The sequence below is a fragment of the Drosophila innubila genome, chromosome X, assembly GCF_004354385.1.
Source record: "Drosophila innubila isolate TH190305 chromosome X, UK_Dinn_1.0, whole genome shotgun sequence".
Taxonomy (NCBI): Eukaryota; Metazoa; Arthropoda; class Insecta; order Diptera; family Drosophilidae; genus Drosophila; species Drosophila innubila.
The window spans coordinates 5,546,215-5,568,022 of NC_047626.1; the positions used below are offsets into that span (position 1 = coordinate 5,546,215).

General features: G+C 37.5%; 1 protein-coding gene across 1 annotated transcript; it reads right to left on the bottom strand.

The window, feature by feature from the left end:
• Positions 1-1,520: 1,520 nt before the first annotated feature.
• On the bottom strand, positions 1,521-13,581 carry LOC117785084 (ras-responsive element-binding protein 1). Its single transcript, XM_034622981.1, has 6 exons — positions 12,904-13,581; positions 8,154-9,066; positions 6,520-6,672; positions 4,980-6,105; positions 4,449-4,868; positions 1,521-4,385 (listed from the first exon to the last, which is right to left on the bottom strand). The coding sequence occupies exons 2-6, from the start codon at positions 9,000-9,002 to the stop codon at positions 1,720-1,722; spliced, it is 5,214 nt and encodes a 1,737-aa protein (XP_034478872.1). The 5' UTR covers positions 9,003-9,066; positions 12,904-13,581; the 3' UTR covers positions 1,521-1,719.
• Between the last annotated feature and the right edge of the window lie 8,227 nt (positions 13,582-21,808).

Consider the following 21,808-nt stretch of genomic DNA (forward strand, 5'->3'; position numbering starts at 1 on the left):
TGCATTTTTTTTTTTTTTTAATTATTATTAATAAGCCACGTTGCGGTCAAAGGCCTCAAAATGTACATTTTGTTTTTAGTTAACCATGAAATAATATTATATGTATGAATTTATCTATATATATAATGATATATTAAACATAGAGCACTACGAAGGCAATTTTCTTGTACAAGTTTTACTCTCATTTCCACTTTTTTCAATTTTTTTTTTTAACTCAAGTCTTTTTTTTGTCATGCTTTTGTTTTCTTTCGTTGTTTTTGGTTTTCTTAGACTACTTTTAGCTTAATTCTAGAAAAAAAATATGTGAAAAAAATTGTACTTAAAATTTACTGCGTTTTAATGCACATTTTGATTAATTGTTGACATTTATCATTTATTTTCTTTTTATTTCTTTTTTTAAATTGAAAATTTTAACTGCCTGCAATTCCAATTTTGGCAACAATTTGCGTCTACTATTTATTTATTTTTTTTTTTTGACGAAATTGTTGCAAAAATGGAATTTGTTTCGCTTTTATTTTTGTTTCAATTTCGGTTGTACCGCACACAAAACTTTTTTAATTCTGCTAGTAAAAAAAAGTTAAAAAAAAAAAATTATAAAAATATTTATGGTACTAATAGTTTTTTTTTTGTAAGTGTATAAAAAAAAACTATTTAGGCTTTGGTATATGTAGGGGCGAAAATGTTACATCATTGTGTGTTCTCGCATACAGTTCAAAGTTTAGCAATTTCTCAATGTTGCAATTGGAACTTGTTGTTGTTGTTGTTGTTACCCTTGCAAGGCTTTTAACTAGCTCCTAACTCAAGTAACTCACTAACTAATTGAGCTAGCTGCTTGAAATTTGGTACAGTTGTGGTTTAGACTTAAATCAGTTGATTTATTAGTTATAGAAGTGAAGGCAACTTTTGCGAATTAAGTAATTGCTGTGGTTTAGTTGCTGAAATTTGTTATACAGCTGTGTTACAGGAATCTGTAGAGATTTTTGAGAACAATTTTTTTTAAAAAGAAGCGTTTGAAATGTTGGTGTTGCTAAAATGTCAGAGTTTTCATGTTTTCAAACTTATTTTTTTTTTAAGTATTATGAAATTTAAAGATATTTTAATTAAATTTAAAAAAAATTTAGTGTTGTCAAATCTCTCAAATTTGGTTAAGTTGCTGCAATTTGTTATACAGGCGTGTTACAGAAATCTCTAGAGATTTTTAAGAAAAATATTTTTAAAAACAAGCGTTTGAAATGTTGGTGTTGCTAAAATTTCAGAGTTTTAATGTTTTCGAACTTACTGTTTTTGTAGTATAAAAAAAAAAAAAAATCAAAAGATATTTTAACAAAATTTAATAAAAATTTAATTTAGTCAAATCTCTCGAATTTTTTTTTCAGAAATAATGGTTTTTTTTTTTTTTTTTTAGGAGCACAACTAAATTTTGGGCTATATAAAGCTGCAAGGGTAGTTCAACTGACGGCTAGACCGGGTTCGATTTTTATTAAGTTTTTAAGTTTTTTTTTAAGCTATTTTAGCTGTTATTTTTTTTTTTAGCGCTTTTTTAATAAGCTGACTTTAGGGACTACTGAGCTGGGTTTTTAAACTGTTAAAATCTGGCAACGTTGTTTGTTTTAGTTTAGTTTAGTTTGGTTTTTTTTTTTTTTTTTTTTTGACTAGCGGACATTTACTCTTTTTTTTACTCTCTCTGTCTTTGTCTGTCTTACTCTGCCTCGCTCTCGCTTACTTGTCCACGCCTAGTAGCTTAGCTGCCTCATCTGCCGAGGATAGCAACTTATTAAGTATACCTTGATCACTTATACCCAGCAAATTGCCAATTAAATCGCCACTTGCCACGGCTGCTGCCGCTGCTGCTGCCGCCGTCGCTGCTGCTGCTGCTGCGGCTGCGGCAGTTGCTGCTGTTGTTGGTGTTGTGGCTTCAGCAATATTCTCCTTGTGCTCACCCAAACGACTGACGCGCCATTCATTCGCCTTGTCCAGCAATTCATGCAATTTGGGCAAACGTAAACTTTGTTTGCTATTGTTATTATTATTGTTATTGTGACACGTGTTGTTGTTGTTGTTATTGTTGTTTGTTTGTGGCATTATCATGGGCGTTGGTGTGCTGGGAGGCGTGGCGGACTGCTCATCATCGGAGCAATCGGATTGTCCAGCCAAATCACCATTGTGCTGGCGTCCACTGTGCTTCTTCATGTGCCGCAACATGCTGTGCTTCAAGGTGAACTTTCTCAGGCAGATCTCACACTGAAATGGTCGCTCTCCAGAGTGTGTGCGCATATGTCGGCGTAAATCCTCCGTGGACCAAAAGCGACGCACACAGAAGGCACAGATCACTTTGCGATTGGTATAATCCGGATATTTGACATTTGTGGCACGTGTGGCAGCTGCACTCTCATCATCGGAGGCAACTGTTGCTGCTGCTGGTGTTGCTGTTGTTGCTGTTGTTGCTGCCGGCGCTGGCAACTGTTGCTCCTCCGACTCTATAGCGCCTTTGGCCAACAATAAAGCAAACTCGTGTGTATGTTGTTGCTTGATGTGCTCCAGACACTGCAGTCGCTCGCCAAAGGAGTACTCACATAGATGACATTTATAGGGTAGATCGCTGCCCTGGGATTCACTGGGACTGGCGGCGCCGACAGCGGCTGGCGAGTTGGCGGCCACGGAGGCGGCGGTTACCATTTGTGCCGCGGCAGCCAGTTGTTGTATGAGCTGTTGCTGCTCCCGCTCACGCTCCAGCTCCCGCTCACGTTCTCTATCCAGTTCCCGCTGCCTTTCCAGCTCACGCTCCCGCTCCCGCTCCCGCTCCCGTTCCCGCTCCCTGGCCAGCTGCTCCGCCTTGCGACGTCGCTGCTCCTCCAGCTCAATTTCCTCCACCGACTTGGGCACTGGTATCGGCTCACTCACATCCTCGGTGGGCACATACACACTCATGGCGCTCTCCACATTGCCATGTTTCCTTAATAAATGACGATCGCAATTGCTTTTGGTGGTAAACAACAATGGACAGTGGGAGCACTTGAAGGGCTTCTGACCCGTATGCGTCAGGATGTGACGCCTGAGGCTGCTGCTCCAGGGAAACATGCGCTGGCAATAGGGACAACTGACGCGATTGGGCGCCAGACTGTAGGCGGATTTCTTTTTGGGCTCTGTGCTGCTGCTGCTGGTGACATCTTCGGTGCCGGAATTGTTGCTCTCGCTGGCGCTGCCGCTGGCGACGAGGCCCTCCTCGTCGGATTGCTCCATGTGATTGGCCACATCGCTGGGACGAAAGTAGCTGTTGAAGCTGACCTGATTGCTGGTGGCATTGTCCACCAGCTTGGCCACGGGCACCAGATCCTGAGATTCATCCTTAAATGGTGAGCTGGCGACGTCTTTAAGGGATTTGGCCACCGCTTCGGCTTGCGCAATCATTGTTTTCATGGGCGTGGGTGTGGGCGTGGCGGCGGCAGTGGGCGTGGCTGCGGCAGTGGGCGCTGGCGTGGGCAGTTTTTTAGGCTGCAATTCGCTGGTTTTGCCCGCCTTGATGGCCTGCTCCAGAATGGTTTCCGCCACCTTTTTGGCCGCCTCAATGGGCGTTGAGGTGCGTGGTGGCTCACGCTGCTCCCGCTGCTCCTCCTCCAGCAGCTGCTCCGGCTGCTCATCCAGCTCATCCTCCTCCTCGCCATCCTCCAGCTCCTCCTCATCCAGCTCCTCCTCCTCCTCCTCCTCCTGCTCCTGCTCCTGCTCCTGCTCCTCATCATCCTCATCAATAATCAATTTGGGCTCATCATCATCATTGGCAGCCACATGATGACCATTGCCCTGGGCAGCAGCAACATTACCATTGCTGTTGCTGTTGTTGTTGTTGTGTTGCTTGTAGCCAAAATGCAGCAGCGGATTGCCAGCCACACTGCTGGAACCATGTGCCAATGCCTGTTGCAACAAATCCGTGTCCTTGCGTGCTTTCAACTGCTGCGCCAATATGGCATATTTCACCTGCTCCGAGATGTGTGCATGATGCGCATGATGACCATGTTGCTGCTGACTTAGATTCGACATTGCTGCCGCGGCGGCAGCTGCTGCTGCGGCGGCTGCTGCTGCCGCATTGGAGGATGCAGCACGTCCGCGCATCACATGGTGTCCACTGCGCTGCCGCTGGGCATAGAACTGTGGATGCTGTTGCTTCACATGACGCTCCATGTTGGAGCGCAGCGTGAATCTGGCCGAGCAATGCTCACAGGCAAATGGACGTTCGGTGCGATAGCGACGTTGTTTCTGTTTGGGCATCAGCACGCCATTTTTGATGACCATTTTGACGGGTCCGCCGGCGGGCACGGGCACGCCCACACCGCCCACAGCAGACAGTGGCAGCGGCAGCGCCAAAGCAGCGCCTGTTGCTGGCGTAACAGCTGATGTTGCTGCTGTGCCGGCAATAGTTGCGGCTGCGGGTGTTGCTGCCGTGTTTTTGTCACCAGCAGCAGCCGCAGCGGCAGCGGCAGCCGCTGCTTGTGGCATAAAGTTGAAAAATGGAAATGCTGGCGATTGCTGGAACATGAGATTGCGAAACAGCTGTTGCATGTACTGTGTGGCAGCATCGCCAGCGCCAAAAAGTTGCTGCTGCTGTTGTTGTTGCTGTTGCTGTTGCTGTTGTTGCTGCTGCTGCTGTTGCAGCTGCTGTTGTTGCTGACACAGCAGCAATTCACGCTCGCGCTCACGTTGTTGCTGTTGCTGTTGTTGCTGCTGCTCCTGTGGCAATTCCTGCGGACGCTCCTTTTTGCTGAGATCCAAAACATCCATGCTCAGATCCAAAGCTGGCGCCAATGGCTTGTCCACCAATTGATCCAGGCTCTTAACTTGTATTTTCAAAGGCGCAGACTTGACAGCAACTGTTGCTGGTGTGGCAGCAACTGTTGGCGGCGCAGCTGCTGCTGCTGTGTCCGCCAGCAACATGTGCTTCAGTTGCGACTTGGACTCCAACAGCGGCGGCGACATGGAGCGATAACTTAGCTCCGCCAGCTCTGCATCCTGCAATCTCAGTCCAGACTTGGAGTCCTCACAGCTGGCATCCTCCGCCGGATGATAGACAATGGCACGCTTGACATCCTCGCGACTCGTCTTGCTGTGCCGATTCCTCAAGTGTCGCTCACAGTTGGCCTTGGTGGTGAAGGCATAATTGCACACAGCACACTCATAGGGACGATCACCGTTATGGGTGCGCATGTGCCGCACCAGCGCGGCCTTATCGCAGACGGCATAGGGGCACATGTTGCACCTGAAGGGTCCGGCCGGACCCACAGCAGCCAAGTGCACACGATTGTGTCCCTTGAGGGCGCGCAGATTGGGAAAGACGGCAACGCACAGTTTGCAGGGGAATTCACCGCGTAATTTCATGCGTCGAAATTCACTGGTGAATGCATCCTGTGCCTCCTCATCGCCATCGCGTCCATCCAGACTGTACTGGCTGGAGCAGGGCGTGTTCACCGACTGCTCAAAGTTGCGCAGAAAACTCGAGGTGCAACTGGAGCTGGTCATGTTCAGGATGCTCTGTATATCCGCCAGATCCTGACGACTATCGCCGCGCTCTGTGGCAAGTTCATGCTTGATGGGTGAGGGCAGCGGTGCGGCAATATGGGATTTACCCTTGTGATATAGCTGCTGAAAGAAGTCATCGCATTCGTGTTGTTGTTGCTCCGCATGCTGCTGCTGCTCCTCATCAGCTTGCAACAAGCGCTGCTCTTCCTGCTCCTCCTGCTCCTCGTCCTCCTCATCTTCGATTTCATGCTTGGGACTGGAGCTGGCGGCAAGTAGCGGCAACATTTGCATGCCACGACAACTGTGCGTCTGCAATTGCCGATGGCTGGCAAAGATTACCTCGCATTCGCGACACTTGGCGGGTATATCCGCATGCTGGGCATCCAGATGTTGCCACAGCGCCGGCAGCGATTCAAAATCATCCGCCTCGCAGGCGGGACACTGCAACAGCAGCAACATTGCTGGCGCGGGTGATTGACTGGGCGTTGTGCCGCCGCTGGAGGCAAGCAGCGTTGCCACATCGGGCGTGGAGGTGATCATTTGTGCCACATCTTCTACGCTCTCCACATCCGATGCCATTTGCTGCTCCTCCTCCTCCTGCTCTTCCTGCTGCTCCTGTTGCTCCTCCTGCTCGTACTTTTCCATGATGTTGTTGTTGTTGATGTTGATTTTATGGCGTCGCTGCTTGCCACACAGCAGCTGCTCCTCTTTCAACTCATTGTTATTGTTGTTATTGTTGTTGTTGTTGTTGCTTAGCTTGCTATTGTTGTTGTTGTTATTGTTGTTGGAGTGATTGCTGCTGCTGCTGCTGTTGTTGCTGTTGCTGCTGTGACTTTGTGCACTGGACACATCCGTTGAGCAACTTGCATCACTTTCATAACTCTCCGATCTGCCACCGGCCACCTGACTTGTTGCTGTTGTTGTTGCCACATGTTGCTGTCGTTGCTGCTGCTGCGACTGTTGCTGCTGCGCTTGCAATTGCTGCGATTGCGACTGCAACTGCGACTGTTGCTGCTGTGTCGCCTGATGTTGCTTGTGTGTACGCATGTGACGATGCATGTTGCCGTTCGTTGTGAATGTCAAGTGGCAATAACGGCAGTTAAAGGGTCGCTCGCCAGTGTGCACCAACACGTGTCTGTCCAGCGATGAAGCCGACGACAACACCTACAAAAAACACAGTTGGAAAGGGGAGAAAATTGTAGAGGGGAAACAATTAGAAAACTGCTTTAAATTGCATTTAAATGCATGACTTTTATTTGCTATATATGCTTATAGTCAGCTGTTAAATACCCTAGAAATGTTTCGCTGAATTTTTAATTCAATTTTCGATTACTTTATCCTCTGTAATAACTGATCTTTTCGAAGAATGAGGGAAAATTATTTAAAAATGTTTTAAATTGCAGATCAATTCAATAAAATAATTTATTATATATAAAAGACTTGTTAATACCCTTTTTGCATTCAAAAGTCGACTTTGAAATACTCTGTCATAACTGATCTATCATATTAAATGAGGGAAAATAAAAGTAAAATTTATAACGGAAAATTATTTAAAATTGTTTGTTTTAAATTGCAGATCATTTCAATAAAACAATTTATTTTATATAAAAGACTTGTTAATACCCTTTTTGCATTCAAAAGTCGACTTTTAAATACTCTGTAATAACTGATCTTTTATAATAATAAGTGAAAATAAAAGTAAAATTTGTAAGGGAAAATTATTTAAAATTGTTTTAAATTGCAGAGCATTTCAATAAAACAATTTATTCTATATAAAAGACTTAATACCCTTTTGCATTCAAAAGTCGACTTTGAAATACTCAGTTATAACTGATCTATCAAAGGAATGAGGGAAAGTAAATAAAAATAAAATTTTAATTTAATTTATAACGATATGACGTGTTGTAAAACGTAAATCGATTTTTAAATCGATTTTTTTTACATCACTAATTTTTTATTGAGAACTATTTAATATTCTGGAATATGTTGAACTTTTCTTTTTCGTTCGTTACTCGTTTGCGATAGACTTAAAAAGCTGCGGCTTCACAACAAGCGATATGTGCGACTATGGCATACCCTGTAAACGTTATATTTCCGAAAATTGTTACAAACTACTTGAGTAATCTCTTTGAAAGCCCATTCTATTAGTTTATTTATCAACTACACTGACTAAAATAATGTTCTAAAATCAAGATTTTGGTCTCAAAACTAAGAATTTTGGTATGAAAAATGCGTCGAGAACATAAATTTCTTAGATTAAGAAAGCACATCTTGGTTTTGAGAACATTTCAAATAAGACCAAGTTCTTATATTAAGAATAAATGTTCTTAAAAATCCAAATAAAAAACTAAAGGAAAAAAAAAATATTTTTTATATATATATTTTTTTTTTTTTAATTTTAACCACGGGTCCACTAGTTGTGTCATGTGAAATAGTACATATTTATACTTTCCTAACAATTTAAGATTTTTATTTTTGTATTAAAAATTTTGATTTTTTAGATTAATAATATGCTTAGTAATATTTTTAAGATGAATGCTCTTGATCTTAGAAGTTGGTCTTTTTTGTCAGTGTAGTTGAAAGAGTAGCAATTTTCAATTTATCAATTATTGTATACCCTGTAAAATGCAAGTGGTGTCACCTACCTTTGAGCAGATGCGGCAGGTGAAATTCTCCGTGTCGCCGTTGGCATAATTGTGGCAACGTATGTGATTGGTGAACTCGTGGGGCGTGGCCGAGACAACCTCACAGATGGGGCACAGATATTTCATGTGATCGTCGCCGGCGCCAATACCCGATTCGGCGCTCGACAGGCACAGGCCGCCCTGCGGCGATGAGCCGCCCGAGCTGCTCGATGACGCCTGCTGCGCTGCAACTGCGGCTGCTGCGGCGGCCGCTGCCGACGCTGACTGAGCGCTGCTGCCGGCGCTGCTGCTGAGCAAATAACCGCTATGTGCGCTGCCATCAACGAAACCCGATTCAGAGAGTTCGCCGTTGACGGCGCTGCCGCTGCTACGATTCAGTCGAAACTTTTTACGCAGCGAACTGGCGTCGCCGCTGGCGCTGTAATCGACAACGATGCTGGCGCTGGCTGCAGCAGCAGCGTTGGCGCTGCGTCGCTGCTTGTGGCGCGGTCGCTGCGCAGACTGATCCAGCTGTTGTTGTTGCTGTTGCTGCTGCTCGTCGTCAGAGAGCATATGTTGTTGTTGCTGCTGCTGTTGTCGCAGCTTGCGTTTTCGCGACGTCGCTGTCGCTGTCGTCGTTGTGTCGTGCGGCGTCGACGTCGGCTGCGGCGCTCCGCTGCTGCTGCTGAGCTTCTTTGGTGTGCGTCCCAAGTCGAGATGCTCCAGCGAGGATTCTGAGGTGGTTGAATCACGACGCTGGCGATCCATATCGCTAACATCGCTGCTGTGTGCAACTGTTGTTGTTGCTGTTGCTGTGGCAGCGGCAACAGTTGCTGCTGCTGTTGTGTGTTGCTGTTGTGTGGCCAGCATCTTTGCTGTAATTCCTGTTCTTGTTGTTTTGTTAAAGTTGGCTAATTGAGATCGTAAACGGCTGCTGTTTCAATGAAAGAGATAAACAGAAAGACCAAAAAAATAGATAATTAATTTATAATTTTTTTCTTTAAATTAAGATCATTATGCTTTACAGATTTTTTGGAGAAAAATATTAATTTTAAGAACCTTTCTAAAATGCAATACTCTGAAAATAAGAGGTACTATCTTGATTATAAAATTGTTTCTGAATTGAAAATTAATTTATAATTTGTATTTATTAAATGAAGATCGTAATCCTTTACAGATATTTAGTCGGTTGCTCATTGCTTTTAAAAATAACTTTCAATTTTGGAGAAAAATATAAGTTTTAAGAACCTTTCAAAAATGCAATATCTCCAGAAATAAGAAAAACTATCTTGATTATAAAATTGTTTCTGAATTGAAAATAAATTTATAATTTTATATATTAAATGAAGATCGTAATGCTTTACAGATTTTTAGTCGGGTGCTAGTTGCTTTTAAAAATAACTTTCAATTTTGGGAGAAATATATTCATAAGAATATTTTAAGATCCTTTAAAAAATGCAATATCTCTAGAAATAAGAGCAAAAATCTCGAATATAAAATTGTTTCTGAATTAAAATTAATTTATAATTTTATATATTAAATGAAGATCGTAATGCTTTACAGATTTTTTGTCGGTTGTTTATTTCTTTTAAAAATAACTTTTAATTTTGGTATAAAAAAATTAATTTTAAGAAGCTTTCAAAAATGCAATATCTCTAAAAATAAGAGCAAATATCTGAATTGCAAGATTTTATTGTATGTAATTTTGCTTTAAAAGTTGTCATCATAAAAAAAATTATTATTATCAGCCTTTATTCTTAATTTTAGATTATGTATTATCATTTTTGTATAATCATAAATAATTTTAACTTATTTATGCTCTATATATAAGCTTCTAATGGGTCAAACTTAATTACTGCAGCTTACAGTGGAATAAATTATAACATTTTCTATCCCCACTTACACTAGCCTAACTGAACTTAGATTCTGTTTGTACTAGAATCACAAAATTTGATGACAAACATACTAAACCATGTAACTTAAGTTTTTTTTTGTTATTCCTCGTTTTTAGTATATTTGAACTATTTTTCTCACAGTCAGCCATATTTTTAAAATGTGTTTTACAGGCGCGCTCTTAGAGTTGTAGAATTTCTTTTGGTCAGCATCAAATATTAACATTTCAGCTTGTTATGGTCAAAATTTCATAGAAATCGCTTGATAAACATAAAAGATATGTGGAAAAATATTAGCTAAATAGCAGAGAGATGCTACATTAAAATTAGTTTGGCGAACTAACGGGTATTTAATGGTCCTAAATCCATACAACTTTACTACAAATTTGGCAAGTGAGAGAAAACTGTCGAAAAAACATGTATGCAATTTTTAGAAACATTGTAATTTGTTGTAATGAAAGAAACTGCCGAATATTCGGACAACTTATAGGAAATTATGAACTTTATGTAAAAGTAAAGTAAGCTTTATCAATTTCTTGAGTTTGCGCAGAAAAACGAGAACATTTTTGCTGAAATTAAGCTATTGATCACACAATAAGAATAACAAACAATAAACATAGTAATAATAATAAGCACAATATTCTTTTTAATGGATGATAACAAAATGCATAGAATTGTTATTAGAGCTGTGTGTAATTATTATGAAATCATCAATATCATCTACAGATCGTATCTCAATTTCTGGTGAAAAATCAATGTGAACATAGGACTTTTAAACAGCTGATCGTTTCTACGGTGAATTTGTTAAATGAGACGCTGGCAAAACAGTTGCAATTCTCAGTCACTCACTCTCTCTGTCTGTCTGTCTTTCTTCCATACTCTCTCTCTCTCTCTCTGTGATTCTTTATGCTTCTTTCCACATCTCTAACTGGAAAATTGCAAGTGGATTTCGTTAGAAAATCCAATAAGAGTAAATGCAGTGAGCGCGGCAGAGCAGTGGGTTAGTGGTGGGAGGAGGTGAAGTGCGAGAGAAAGAGGAAGTGAGAGCATTACACCTGCTTGCGCTCTCGCTCTCTCTCTCGCTCACGCGCTCTCTTGCACACGTTGTGCGTATCGATTTGTTATCGGTTTTGTACTGTCTGTGTGTGTGTGTTTGTGTGTTTGTGTGTGTAGTTGTTGCATTTCCATTTTGCGCACATTTCTCATTAACCTTTACCGTTATCAATTGGCAAATTTCATTGTTACTGTTGCTGTTGTTGTTGTTGTTATTGCTGGCGCTTAGGATTTCCAATTGGCGACAACTGCAGCAACAACAACAACAACAATAACAAATAACAATGACAACAACAACTTGACAGTTTTCAAAAATATAATTTGGCGATAAGAAGCGACCACTGTGCTTACCACTGCATCTATGTATATGTATATGTATATGCATATGTATATGTATATGTATATGAATATGTGTTTGTATGTGTGTTATTGTTGTTGTTATTTTTTTTGCTTTTTTTTGGCTTTTGGTTGGCTGATTTCAATTTTGACTTTTGTGACTCATCCGCACACAAAAAACTCATTGAGATTAAGACACGCCCCCTGCCGCTCGCCCCTTAACCCCTTGCTCCTGCTTAACCCACTCTTGCCCAGCTACAACATTAGGCAATATTTAAAAATCGAAACAAACTTCATACAACAAAATAATATAATATATAAACATATTTACCACATTAAACATTTCAAAAAAAAAGCACTATAAATTTTAAAACTTTATGCTAATCTTTACCTAAACAAATCTTAACTCAACGTAAAAGATATCACCTAATAATAAAAAATCTAATAGTTCAACAATTGTTTAAACGTATTTTGTAAATGCTTTAACTGCCAGAGTTTAGAATAAGTTCAAGCAAAAGATATTAAAGAAATTCAAATTTTAACAATATAATAAAAAATACCTAGAGTTTAAGCTTTATTTTGTGTCAAAATTGAACCAATTTCAAATATAACAAAGCTAAATATGCTAAATTCAAAGATAAGATTAAATATAAAGATTTGCTTATAACTTCAATATCATTTATAATATTTGCTAGACTTCAAGTTTAGGTTTTGAGTAAACAAAAATTAAGAAGCTTGTAAAAATCGTTTAATGAAAAGTTATATCTTCAAAATTTTACTAGAATTTAAGTTTCATTTTAAATAAAACAAAAATTAAGAAGTTCGTGAAAAACGTACAAAAAAAATGATAAACTGGATTTCAAAAAGAAAATGAATTGCTTACACATCAGTTTAGATCAGATTTAAATTGTTATCATATCTGACAGATCTAAAGTACAATTGCATTAAATTAAACTGGCTGATGAAATTATGAAACACTTTTCGATTTTTTACGCAATTTATAACCGAATCAAGGTTCAATTTGTGTCAACAATTTGAGTGCAACCCTTTTCTTTTTTAAAAAAAAAGTTCAGAGTTCAGAGAAGGGATAACAAATGTGAACTTTGACGGGATTTTGAGCCCGTTGACCGTAGCGAGGTCAATTGAATTAGAAAACCCTTAAAGATTATAGGGCAAAAGAATTAACAGCAACATTATCAAAGTGAGATTTTTATTTAGAGATTTGAGAGAGCAAATTATGTTAGGAAATTAAAACCAGATAATATTATAGGCATATAACAGCTAAAGATCCGAAAGTATACAAAAATGTGGAGCAAAAAAAAAAACAACTTGGGATTAATCCATGAAAATGAGGCTGCAGGCTTAAAGCTGATTAATTGCACTTGAATGACACTTGAACAAATTTTGTGGCACAAGAAAAAAAATGTATATTTTTATGCAAGTGTTTTTTTTTGTGTGTTATTTATTTATTTTTTTTTTGCAATTTTTACCTTTGTTTAGTTTTTGTTTAAGTGAACAATTTGGCGGCGGCATTCGTATTTTTGTGAGCCGTATTAAATGATGTTGTTGTTGCTGTTGCTAAAGTTGTAGTAGTTGTTGTTGTTAAATTTACACTTGCTCACTTGAAGTCACTCAGTTATTAATAAATATGTATTTATTTATTTAATTATTTTTAGGTAGTTGCACTCAATGATTATTTATGAAATAAATATTTGTTATTTTTTGTAACACTTTTCTTTGGTTTAATTTGTATTTAAAAAAAAAAAATAAAATAAATAATATTTATGTAGTATCCAAATGTTTGCACCGTCAAGTGTTTGTTTTTTTTTTTTTATTTGTATGTTATGCTTGATTTTTGTTGTTTGTATCTCAAGTATTTTTATTTTCAGTATATTTTTTTTTTGAGTGTCGTCGCAGCGCGTCGCAGATGCTTTCACGTTGACGCGCACACGAGTTCTGAGCGCAGCCGCAGCGCAAGCGTTCGGCAGAGGCTCGAGTTGACCGTTTTTTTTTTTTTTTTATCTAATTTTGTGCAGCTCCTCTGCTCGTGCGCTGAGCTGAGAAAAATGCAGACACATGCGATATATGTGTGTGTGTGAAGAAACCAACAACGTACGGGAAAAAAAATAAATTAAAAAAAATAACAAATTCAAGACGTCTTTTCGGTTCGACTTCTGAATTGTATTTGAACGCATCTATGAAGTTGTATTTATAAAAGCGCGCAGCAGCGCAGAGCAGCGCACAGAGACAGAGACCGGAGGCAGTGGCAGCGGCAGCGACGCAGCAGCAGCTGACGCGACATCGGCATCTGAGTGTAAACCGAGACGAAGCAAATAACAGAGAGAGAGAGCACGCAATGGCTGCCGCCTCTTCTCTGCTCTGCTCAGCTCTGCTCTGTCTGCTGTTTTATTTTGTCTCTGCTTGTGTATGTGTATGTGTGAGAGTTGCGCTGTCTTTGCTCTGCTCTGCTTTGCTCTGACTGCGGCTGCGGCTGCTGTTGTTGTTGGTGGTTGTCCGTGTTGGATTGTTGCTTGCATTGGTATTGGTTAGATAAAACAGCAGAGTACGCGACGTTAACGTCGTCGTTGACGTCGACGTCGACTGGTCGTAAAATCTTTGGCGCAAAGGAAACAGACGCCGCAGCAGCAGCAGCAGCAGCATTGCCGCTTCTTTCTTTGGATTTTTCTTTCGTTTCATTTTATTTTTGGACGCAAATAGGATTACACCTAGATGTATATACATATATATATTTGTGTGTTTGTGTTTGTATGTCTACACGCATGTCGTTTGCGTGCCTTGTGCATGTGCGTGTGTGTTAAAGCGAGAGCGCGCTATGTACCACACTTAGTACATACAAAGATACATTCGTGTCACACATACATATGTGCAGATTATGTATGCATGAAGTCCCCAGCCACCAGGAGAAAAGTGTTCTCCTTTTTTCATACAGTTAGTCAAGCATGTGTTTTGACAAAATAAAAACTCAGTCAATTGTGCTTTTTAAAAATAATAATAAATTAAATTTTTGTTTTACTTATTCTAAGATGCATAGACAAGAATAATACAATAACAAATTGAATAGAAATCCAAAATAAATTTATATATTTTGCAATACGATGAGAATTATTTATGTTCTTTCTTTTAACTTGTTTCAAGAACCATAAAAGACTAATAAATTAATAATTCAAATAAAATTACATAAAAAATATATATTTTTAGCAATAAAAATTGTTAAAATTTGGATTTAGTCAAAAAACATTTTTAACTTCTTATTCTTCTTTTTTAGCTTGTTCTTAGAACCATAGAAGACTAATAAATTAATAATTCAAATAAAATTCCATAAAAAATATGTATTTTTAGCAAAAAAAAATTGTTAAAATTTTGAATTTTGTCAAAAAAACTTTCTTAACTAATTGTGTACACAAATATATGAATATATAGATACGTATTGCATATGTATCTATAAAGAATGCGTTGCGTATGACAGATTTACAGTACTGTTGTGGTTTTTACTTAGATATATCTACACTTCGTTAAGTTAATCACTGAAGACGACAGTTCACGCTAGTGACGAATGATGAACTAGATCAATTTGTACTAGATGTATTGATGCTCGGTTAAATTAACTGGAAATCAATTATAAATATTCCACATACTTATTTTTTCAGATGAAAAATTCAGGAAATTAAACCAAATGGGAAATTTTTTTTAATAAAATGAACTATGAATGAAATTAGAGGGCAAATCATGATTAAAATGACATTCCGCTTTAAAATCGGCTCAGTTATGCCAAAGTTATGCGTGTTTGAAGTTGGTCAAACCTTCGAGCAAGCAACTTTACAAGTCAAAATTTTTGTCCAATTTCTCATGATTTTTTACAAAAATATGAAGTGTCTCAGAATCAAATTTAAAGTATTGTTTTATTCTAATTACGCTATAAGAAGTTGATTAAAAGTGAAAACTTGAGATTTAAAAATTTAAATTTTCAAAATTTTAAAGGGGGGACCCTTTGCATCGAAATCAAAACCCAGAAATTTTTTTTTTTTAATGTTAATTAATTTTGAATGTAGAATAAATTAAGAGGCCAAATCATAATTAAAATGACATTCTGTTTGAAAATCGGTCTAGTTTTGACAAAGTTATGACAGTTCGAAGTTGGTCAAACCTTGGACCAAGCAACTTTACAAGTCAAAATTTTTGTCCAATTTCCCATGATTTTTTACAAGAAAATGAAGTGTCTCAGAATCAAGTTTAAAGTGTAGTTATATACTAATTATGATATAAGAAGTTGATTAAACGTGAAAACTTGAGATTTAAAATTTAAAATTCTCAAAATATCAAAGGGGGGACCCTTAGCATCGAACCCCAGATTTAGAAGAAAATAATTTTTTTTACAAAATTAATTAAATTTGAATGCAGAATGAATTGAGAGGCCAAATTATTACCGTCATGACTTTCCGCTTGAAAATCGGTTGAGTTTTGACAAAGTTATGAGTGTTGGAAGTTAATCAGACCTTTGACCTAGCAACTTTACAAGTCAAAATTTTTGTCCAATTTCCCATGATTTTTTACAAAAATATGAAGTGACTCAGAATCAAGTTTAAAGTGTTGTTTTATTCTAATTACGCTATAAGAAGTTGATTAAAAGTGAAAACTTGAGATTTAAAAATTTAAATTTTTAAAATTTGAAAGGGGGGACCCTTAGAATCGAAACCAATATTCAGACATAGAGAGAAAATTTTTTTTAAGCGAATCTAGTAAATATATAATGCAGAACGAATTAAAAGACCAATCCATCATCAAAATGATATTCCGTTTTCAAATCATTTCGGCTTTGACAAAGTTATGTAAGTTTAAAGCTGGTCGAACCTTGGACCTAGCAACTTCGAATATGGGTTTATTTTGGCATATACTTCTGATTTTCTCAGCAAAAAAGAAATACCCTATTAGGTTTATCCTTGTTTTTTTGCTAAATAAAATTAGAGTGCTGTGTTATTTTTATGTTTAAAAATTAGTAATAAAAAGCTAAAAATACAACTAATCCATGACTTATCGATTTGGTTTGATACAATGGTTTTTAACGGTTGATTTGGCTTATCGCCTTTTGGCTTCATTCTATAAGAAAAGAACGTAAGGAAGCACAAATATGGAATCTTAAGGATACTTTGTCTATTTATTAATTTTTTAAATTATTTTAGTACCTATTTTTTCAAAATTGGAATTTTTTCGCGATCAAACAGACGAGCAGACGGACGGTCAGAAGGACAGACGGACAGACAGACGGACATGGCTCAATCGACTCAGCTGTTGCTCCTGATCAAGAATATATATACTTTGGGGGTCTGCCACGCCCCCTTCTGCCTGTTACATACGTTCTGCCAAACACATTATACCCTTTTTTGCCCATTTAAAAATTACATTTTGAATTTTAACTCTTATTTTTTTATAGTTGAAAATTTGTTATTGTGATTGGAATTGGAGCTATCCTATCGGATAGTTTTTTATTGTTCCGTTTATTAAATAACCTATATACAAGTAAGATCCGTTTTTAACGTCGTCTTCATTGTTGTCAAGAGCTACTGTGCACATAGCAATACTTAGTAATATTAATATATAACTGATTTTCCCCATTATGCGAAATATAAACACATTCCGATATACGATATTCTATACGATATACAAATTTCTTTATTATTTTTTTTCTTTAAAATAATATCGGTTGAGATTTTAGCCATCAACTCTGAAAATTTTGATCTCAATGAACTGTTGAGATAGTTTACACTTGAATATATCCTGTTTAAGTACAGAAATCTAGACTTTTTTTTTGAGTGTATACATATGGTATGTATGTGCACTTTTAGACCTTTCCCCTCCTCCACGCCATCACAGCACAGTGTCTCCACAATGCGTTTCCCTCAACCTTCACCTCAAACTTGAAAACTCATCCAAAAGCGGAAGTAAAAGACGTTCAGACGCTGCCCGCGTCTTTTGGGCAGACTTTTCTCGCAGTCGCTGTTGCTGTTAATGGATGTTGTTCTTGTTGTTGTCGTCACAGTTGACCGCCTCAAAAAAGGTGTGCAGGCTACAAACAAACAAACACAAACTCACACACACACTCACATGTGCATGTGTGGAAGGGAGATCATTGTCAGCTGCCGAAAAATGCAAATGAATCACTTTGTCTCTCTCCCTCTCTGTCTGTTCTCGCACACACACACTTGTGATTGTACATAACATGCATTAACGATAACACGATAACATTGTTAACAGCATCGCGCTGCGCAATCAATCGATTGCATGATGACCGATAAACTGCAACAGCAGCAGCAATGACAACAACAACAAAAACAACAGCGAAGACGTCAAAAATTATTGCCAATAAGCAAAAAAGGCGGCAAAACAACAATTGCAATAACAAAAGCGGCAGCAGCAAAAAATAATAAATATATAAATATAAAAATCGAGCATAGTCATATAAGAAATTAAGCATACGTAGGTAACAGTTAGTGAGGAAAGTGTTTTGACAAAATAAAAATTAGCATATTTTAATTTTTGATTTAAAAAAAATTTAAGTTAAATAAAAATGATTTTTAATTTTTGTTCTACTTGTTCTAAGAACCATACACAAGATTAATAATATAAGAAATAAAATAAGCATCCAATAGAAGATAAATTGTGAACATTTTTGATTTTGTCAAAACACCTACCTGACAAACTGTATGTTAATACATCAATGCAAAAATAAAAGGTATTGTGCAAAAAAGTGCAGCAAGAGTTCAATACACTCACCCACACACACACACACACACACACAACTAAGCACACACGCATACGCACTCACACGTATAAGACACGCGCACCTTACACACAACAAAGAGATATAGAGAAAAAGAGAGAGAAAGAGATACATGCATACACGTGCAACAACAATGACCGCGCTGTTTGTATAAATTCAATAATATTTACGTTTTATTTATAATGAACTTGAAATTAAGTACAAGCCATTTTGGCACCGTGGTCCGCCACTTAAAGTGCGGTCAACCAAATTGCCAATACGATTTTCGTCTAGGCACGCATCACTGTGCGCGTGGGCGTCGGCAGCGACGCTGGCGCTAAACAGCAACAGCAACAGCAACAACAACAACAACAACAATATCAACCGTAACAGCGCGTGTGGCAATGCGTGTTAAATAAACATTAATGGCGGCAACAGAAACAGCACATTGCAATTTTTTCTTTACATTTCTTTCCTTTTTTTTTTTTTGTTTTTACTTCTTTCTTTTGCCTTATTGTTGTTGTGCTGAGAAACGGTTTTCGGTTTCGCTTTTCAATTGTTGGCATTCAATGAGACTGAAAGTGATAATGAGCAGGCAACAATAACAAACAACAATCAACATACAACATAACATAATAAAAGCTGCAACAACAACAATAGAAAATAACAACAATAATACTAGTAGTAGTAGTAACAAGAGCGCGCGACATTAACATTTAATTGCAAGCATTTAGTCAGCATTTAACTTTGCATAAAACAAATGACAGCGCGCACACACACACACACTGCACTCCCACGCTTTAATGCGCTCTCTTGATCTCACTGCCGCTCTCTCGCTCTCTCATCTCTGCGCAATTACATTAACATAACAGCCGTATTCACATTAACAGCATCAGTGCGTTTCAGTCGCACACACGTGTAAACTCGTACAGTGAGCATTGCTTGGCATAAAATGCACTTTCGATTTGAGTATTTTGCATTATTAACATGTCTTTAATAACAAATATGCAACTAATTGTTATAATCTGCGTGTATTCAAACTATTATTGTTGTTGTGCTAATGGATTTAATAAGCTTTGTCAGCGTTGACATGTCAAGGTGAGTACACATACACTCGCACACTGTTACGCACTCTACAAAATTCACACTGCACACACACACACACACACACAGGGAGAGCATAAACATTTGTCCGTCATTGTTGCTGATAAACAACAAATTACTGTGTATAGTATCGTAAAACAATTGAAAAAGGCGCGCGCGCCTCTTTTTTTCGTCTTGTTTTTTTATTTAATATTTTTATTATTTTTTGTTTTTTGTTTAAACTTTGCACCACCCCCAACAACAAACGTAATGTTTAACACTTGGAAATACACGTATGTTTAGCTACATTTGTATGTTTGTGTGTGTGCGTATGATAAGTATGATTCAGAGCTTACAGTTAGCGGCGAAATACCCTGATTGCAAGCGGGAGGGGGAGCTGTGTGGGTGCAAGGGAGAAGGGGATAGATACCAAAAGCAATTGGATCAATGACAAAATTTGCGCCCTCTTTTCAACACTGCACAGCTAATGCTGAGACAAAGAAAGAACATTTTATTTATTCAATATCAATCGAAAATTAATATTTGGAAATATCCATAAAGTTGTGAAAATTTTATTTGGGTTTTGAAATATATAATTTCAATTTCCTTGAGCACTTAATGTTGAAATCGGAAAATATTAAGTAAAAAAATCTCAAGTCTCAAGTCTTAAACCTGTAAAATATACTAATAAATAAATTCGATAAATCATAATTAAATATTGTTTAATTAACTGTTGTTTAATAGTTACTTAAAAAATTTGAAGATTTAACAATTTTTTTATTTAACTGATTTAGATAATGATTTGATTTCTGAAATAAAAATATCTAAATTCATTAAAAATTTTAATTTGAATAATTCGATTTCTAGAACTTTTAAAAAATGTTAAAATCATCTTAAATTCTTGACTTTTGAAATGCTCTCAAAACAGAAACTCATTTATTAATAACATATTTTTAAAAACATATTGTTCGCATGTTAATTTTTTTTAGTTATTTATAAAAACGTTTCAATTTGGTTCCCCTAGAAAGTATCGATATTTTGTACTGACTTATAGATAAATATTAGATATATAGTAATAAACGTTAGACAAGTAGATAAACAGCGTTAGATATGACTAAGTAAGCGTGTTTATCAGTTAAGCAATTTTAGTTTATATGTCTATATGTTTGAGGTTATGTAATCTCTTTTCGCTTTTTAGATAAACCCGAGTTCATTCGGTTCTTTAAACAATACGGTAGCTAAGCTCATTAGAAACCAATTGACTTTACGGGATAAACGACACCAGACTGTCAGACTGTCAGACCCATTGAGGTTTATTTGACGGGTCTCGGGTCTCGAGACTGAGAATGAGACTCACGAGTCTGGTCATCATTTGTGCATTGTTTGGCAGCGATTAGGACACGAGTCGCAGGTAGAAAGTAAATTATTATTATGGTCTGACTGTTTTCTAAACATTTTATGATATTGTCTGATGCTGATGCAATTTGGAGGTTAAGTGACTCCCTGCCAAAAAAAATAAAAGAAAAGAAACAATAAACATGAATAAAACTGATAAAAAGAATGGCTATTTCCAGTTAAAGTTGATAAGCGCCGTCTATATAAGTCACGAGCTAAGTTCTAACTGATTTCTATTTTGGGTAGATGGGGTTTTCCCAGTGTAATTAGGTCAACTGATCAACAAGAATTGTTAAATACATATAAACCTTATGATTTTCTCTTATTTATAGAAAAGAAAAAAGAGAACATAACCTCTCAAATTGCAACAAAACAATTTTGAGGTTATATCAAGTAAATTCTAACAAAAAAATATATAGATAATTTCATAAGCTTGTGATTTAAATTACTTTTTCTAGTTATTACGATTAGCAAAGAAGTAGTAATGAACAAGAAAGTTAATTTCCTGTTTAAAAAAAAAATTTAACCTTTTAAAGTACATGGAAATAAGCAAAAGATGAGGTTATGTTCGTCTCAAACTGAAGCAATCGATAAGAAATAGTTGCTATTTCCAGTTAAATCTCGTGATACGATGTTACTTTTGTTGTTGTTGCTGTTCTTCGTCTTTCATTTTGATCGATAAGCGATGTCTACATATATAAACCATAATTTAAGTCCCAGTATCTATAAGAATAACTGTGTTCTATTTTTGGCAGCACACGGGGTTTACCCTCCCATCGAATCTATAGTACGTGAATCGATGAACTAAACTTATTTCGTCAATCACAAAGACGACGAAACAATACATCATGTTTTAAGTTGTCGCATGGATCGATCTGATATTATATGCATCATCATCATGGTCAATGAGTTTTGGTAACTGTAGCTGTATCTGTATCTGGGTATGAATCAGAAACGACGACAAGTACACACACTTGTGTCCCAATTTCCCCCTCTATCTATATAGTACTCCCCTTAACTTGGTTTCGACCATCGACGTAGTCATCGACATCGTCATCATCATCATCATCATCATCAGTAATGTTCATTGAATATCGAACACCCCACCGTGCCCAGCTCGTAAACGATAAGCAGCTGGTGTG

Excerpts from the sequence above, each read along its gene's own strand:
- LOC117785084 (XM_034622981.1), bottom strand. The coding sequence starts at position 9,002 with ATGCTGGCCACACAACAGCAACACACAACAGCAGCAGCAACTGTTGCC. Across the intron at positions 6,673-8,153 it reads CCTGCCGCATCTGCTCAAAG|GTGTTGTCGTCGGCTTCATC; the intron begins GTAGGTGACACC and ends TGTTTTTTGTAG. Across the intron at positions 4,386-4,448 it reads TGCCGCTGCGGCTGCTGCTG|CTGTTACGCCAGCAACAGGC; the intron begins GTGACAAAAACA and ends CAGCAACATCAG.